Here is a 3403-nt window from a genome sequence, read left to right on the forward strand (position 1 = left end):
TAAAGAAGCTACAGAAACCCAAGGGGGGGGGGAGAGCACAAGACATGTGAAGCAGGTAACATCAGATACAATGGCAGCTAGCTGACACCCCACTGCTGGATCTCCTGAAGGCATCTGGCATTATTGGCCACTGTGTGACACAGAGTGTTGGACTAGATGGGCCATTGGCCTGATCCAACATTGGCTTCTCTTACGTTCTTACGAAATAATGAAAGAGGTGGAAAGAAAGAAAGAGAGAGAAACAAAGAAAGTAAATAGATGGGAGGGAGGGAGGGAGGGAGGAAGGAAAAGGATGCCTCTCCTTCGCTTCCCCAGCCGCCCTGCCGGGAGCCGCACAATATGTGTGAAAGAGCCGCATGTGGCTCCCGAGCCACAGTGTGGCCACCTCTGCTCTAGACTGAAGTTTTCACAAGTCAGGGATTGTGCGCATGTCTCCGAGCCATATTCTCTGGTTCCATCAGGGTTCCAACCAACAACCCTGGAAAAGCAGTTGCACCAGCTAGCCTGACTTTCACTCCAACAGCTTACATCGTTCCCCTCTCTTCCGTTTTATCATTTCGATTTCCAAGGCAACCTGTGCGTTATATCCCTTCGACCAGGGGTCATTTCGTAGAAAAAGAGGTGCAGGAGCTCATTAGCATAACTCATTAGCATAACTTGTTTGCATATGCCACACCCCCTGACATCACCGGAAGTGTGTCAGAAGGCAACACCCACCGCTCAGGCTCCACTGGACTGTTTTGGATTCCTAGCTATTGGGGGGGGGGCGTGTAGATCTGTCCCTTCACAGAGGAGGGAGAGCTTGTACCTGAATAAAACCTAAAGGTCTTAAAGGTGCCACTGGACTGTTTTGGCCCACGGGGCGGGGGGGAGCTCTGCAACTTACCTGTGACTGAGGGCTGCTGGGAGCAGGGGGTGGGGCTTGTTGCATGTGCCCGCCCCCTGGGCTCTTTGCTGCCGGAGCTCCGCTCCTGTGTGCTCCTGCAGGAAATGACCCCTGCCTTCGACCATTATAGCTGATCAGGGGAACTTTGGCTCTCGAAAGCCTACACCCTGAAAAATCTTGTTGTTCTCAAAGGTGCTTCTGGATTCGAACCTAGCTTTTCAACCGCAGACCAACAGGACTGCTCTCTGAAATGGTCCCTTAACTCTGCCATTCCATTTTCCACCCGTTTGTAGGGATCATCTTTGCGGCAACCACGCTTGGGCCGGCGATCGCCTTCGTCCTGATGTCACTCATGTTAAACATCTACGTCGACGCTGACAAAATCCCCCTAGGTGAGTCGAGAGGGCTTCTATGCAGCTGCCTTATTGAGAGCACCATTCCCAGAAAAGCAGAGGAGCACCAGAGTTAACATGCGTGTTAAACACTGGGTTCTGGATGCATTGCAGTGATCGGCTCTAGTTTATTCGGTGATTTCAGGAACACAGCAAGAACACCCAGCAGGGTTTGAGCTCCCAAAGATAGGCTACTTACATTACACTGCTTATCCATTGGTCCATCCCAGGAATCTGGTCAGCAATTGTTCTTGGGGAGCAAGCTCGCCCAGTTCAAGGTTCACAATCAGGGATGGCTCAGGCTCAATACATAACAATGTGGACTTCACGGCCGCAGGAGGTGGTGGCAGCACCAAACATAAACGGCTTCAAGAGGGGGTTGGATAAACATATGGAGCAGGGGTCTGTGAGTGGCTCTGAGCCGCAAGGGATAGATGGAACTCTCAGTCTGGGACAAGGGATGCTCTGCATTCTTAGTGCTTGGGGGGGGGGCAACAGTGGGAGGGCTTCTAGTGTCCTGGCCCCACTGCTGGTGGACCTCCTGATGGCCCCTGAGATTTTTGGCCACTGTGTGACAGAGTGTTGGACAGGAGGGGCCATTGGTCTGCTCTGCCATTGTGGAGTGGTGTAGGGGACCCCCAGTCCTGATTTTTGCCTCTCACCTCCTTCAAGGTTGCCAACTCTGGGTTGGGAGACTCCTGGAGATTTTGGGGTTGGAGCCTCCTGAGTGCAGGGTTTGGAGAGGGAGGGACCTGCTGCAGAGTATAGTACCACAGAGTCTTCCGTCCAAGGCAGCAATTTTTTTCAGGGGAGTTTATCTCTGTAGTCTGGAGGAGGAGGAGGAGGAGGAGAAGGAGGAGGAGGACATTCTAGGACTGCCAACTCCAGGTTGGGAAATACCTGGAGATTTGGGGGGTAGAGCCTAAAGGGGGTGACATTTGAAGAAGAACAGGAGGAGAACAAGAAGAAGAGAAGAAGAGATTGGATTTATACCCCGCCCTTCATTCAGAGTCTAAGAGTGGTTTACAAACTCCTTTCCCTCCCCCTCCCCACAACAGACGCCCTGTGAGGTAGGTGGGGCTGAGAGAGCTCTGACAGAGACGGCGCTTTTTCAAGGACAGCTCTTATCAGAACTACGGCTTGCCCAAGGTCATCCAGCCAGGTGCAAGTGGAGGAGTAGGGAATCAAACCTGGTTCTCCCAGATTAGAGACCGCGCACTTAACCACGACACCAAACTGGCTCTCTTAGGTTCTCTCTTAGATTCTTATAGGAACTCTCGGACTGGGGCAAGTGATGCTCTGTGTTCTTGGTGCTTGGGGAGCAACAGTAGGAGGGCGTCTGGTGTCCTGGCCCCACTGCTGGACCTCCTGAGGGCACCTGGTATTTTTGGCCACTGTATGACAGATTGTTGGCCTGATCCAACATTGGCTTCTCTTCTGTTCTTATATGGAGCAGAGGTCCATTAGGGGCTCTTAGCCCCAAGATATAGCTAGGAACTCTCAGTCTGGGGCAAGGGATGCTCTGTATTCTTGGTGCTTGGGGAGGGGAGTGGGAGGGCTTCTAGTGTCCTGGCCCCACTGCTGGACCTCCTGCTGGCCCCTGGTATTTTTGACCAATGTGTGACACAGAGTGTTGGACTGGATGGTCCATTGGCCTGATCCAATGTTGGCTTCTCTTATGTTCTTATACGGAGCAGAAGTCCATCGGTGGCTCTTAGCCACAAGGTATAGATAGGAACTCTCAGTCTGGGGCAAGAGATGCTCTGTATTCTTGATATTTGGCGGGGGCAACAGTGGGAGGGCTCCTAGTGCCCTGGCCCCACTGCTGGACCTCCTGATGGCACCTGGTATTCTTGGCCACTGTGTGACACAGAGTGTTGGACTGGATGGGCCAAAAGAACATAAGAACATAAGAGATGCCAATGTTGGATCAGGCCAAAGGCCCATCCAGTCCAACACTCTGTATCCCACAGTGGCCAGAAATACCAGTGCCATCAGGAGGTCCACCAGTGGGGCCAGAACCATTCTATGGTTCTATGATTCTATGAGCCAGGACATGAGACCGAGCCCCAGCCCACCCAGCACCAGAAGTTGTCTCTCCTCCTCCCACACGTTGCCCGAACAC

General features: G+C 52.7%; 1 protein-coding gene across 1 annotated transcript in view; it reads left to right on the plus strand.

Moving 5' to 3' along the window:
• Positions 1 to 3403, plus strand: part of LOC107114303 (solute carrier organic anion transporter family member 2B1-like) — a gene marked incomplete at both ends in the record, with an annotated part of 37066 nt that overhangs the window by 2293 nt on the left and 31370 nt on the right. The window contains one exon of the mRNA XM_015415750.1: positions 1180 to 1278. Within this exon, the coding sequence (XP_015271236.1) occupies positions 1180 to 1278 (99 nt within the window). The remainder of the gene's footprint in view (positions 1 to 1179; positions 1279 to 3403) is intronic.

The sequence above is a fragment of the Gekko japonicus genome, unplaced genomic scaffold, assembly GCF_001447785.1.
Source record: "Gekko japonicus isolate JY-2015 unplaced genomic scaffold, Gekko_japonicus_V1.1 scaffold5614, whole genome shotgun sequence".
Classification (NCBI taxonomy): domain Eukaryota; kingdom Metazoa; phylum Chordata; class Lepidosauria; order Squamata; family Gekkonidae; genus Gekko; species Gekko japonicus.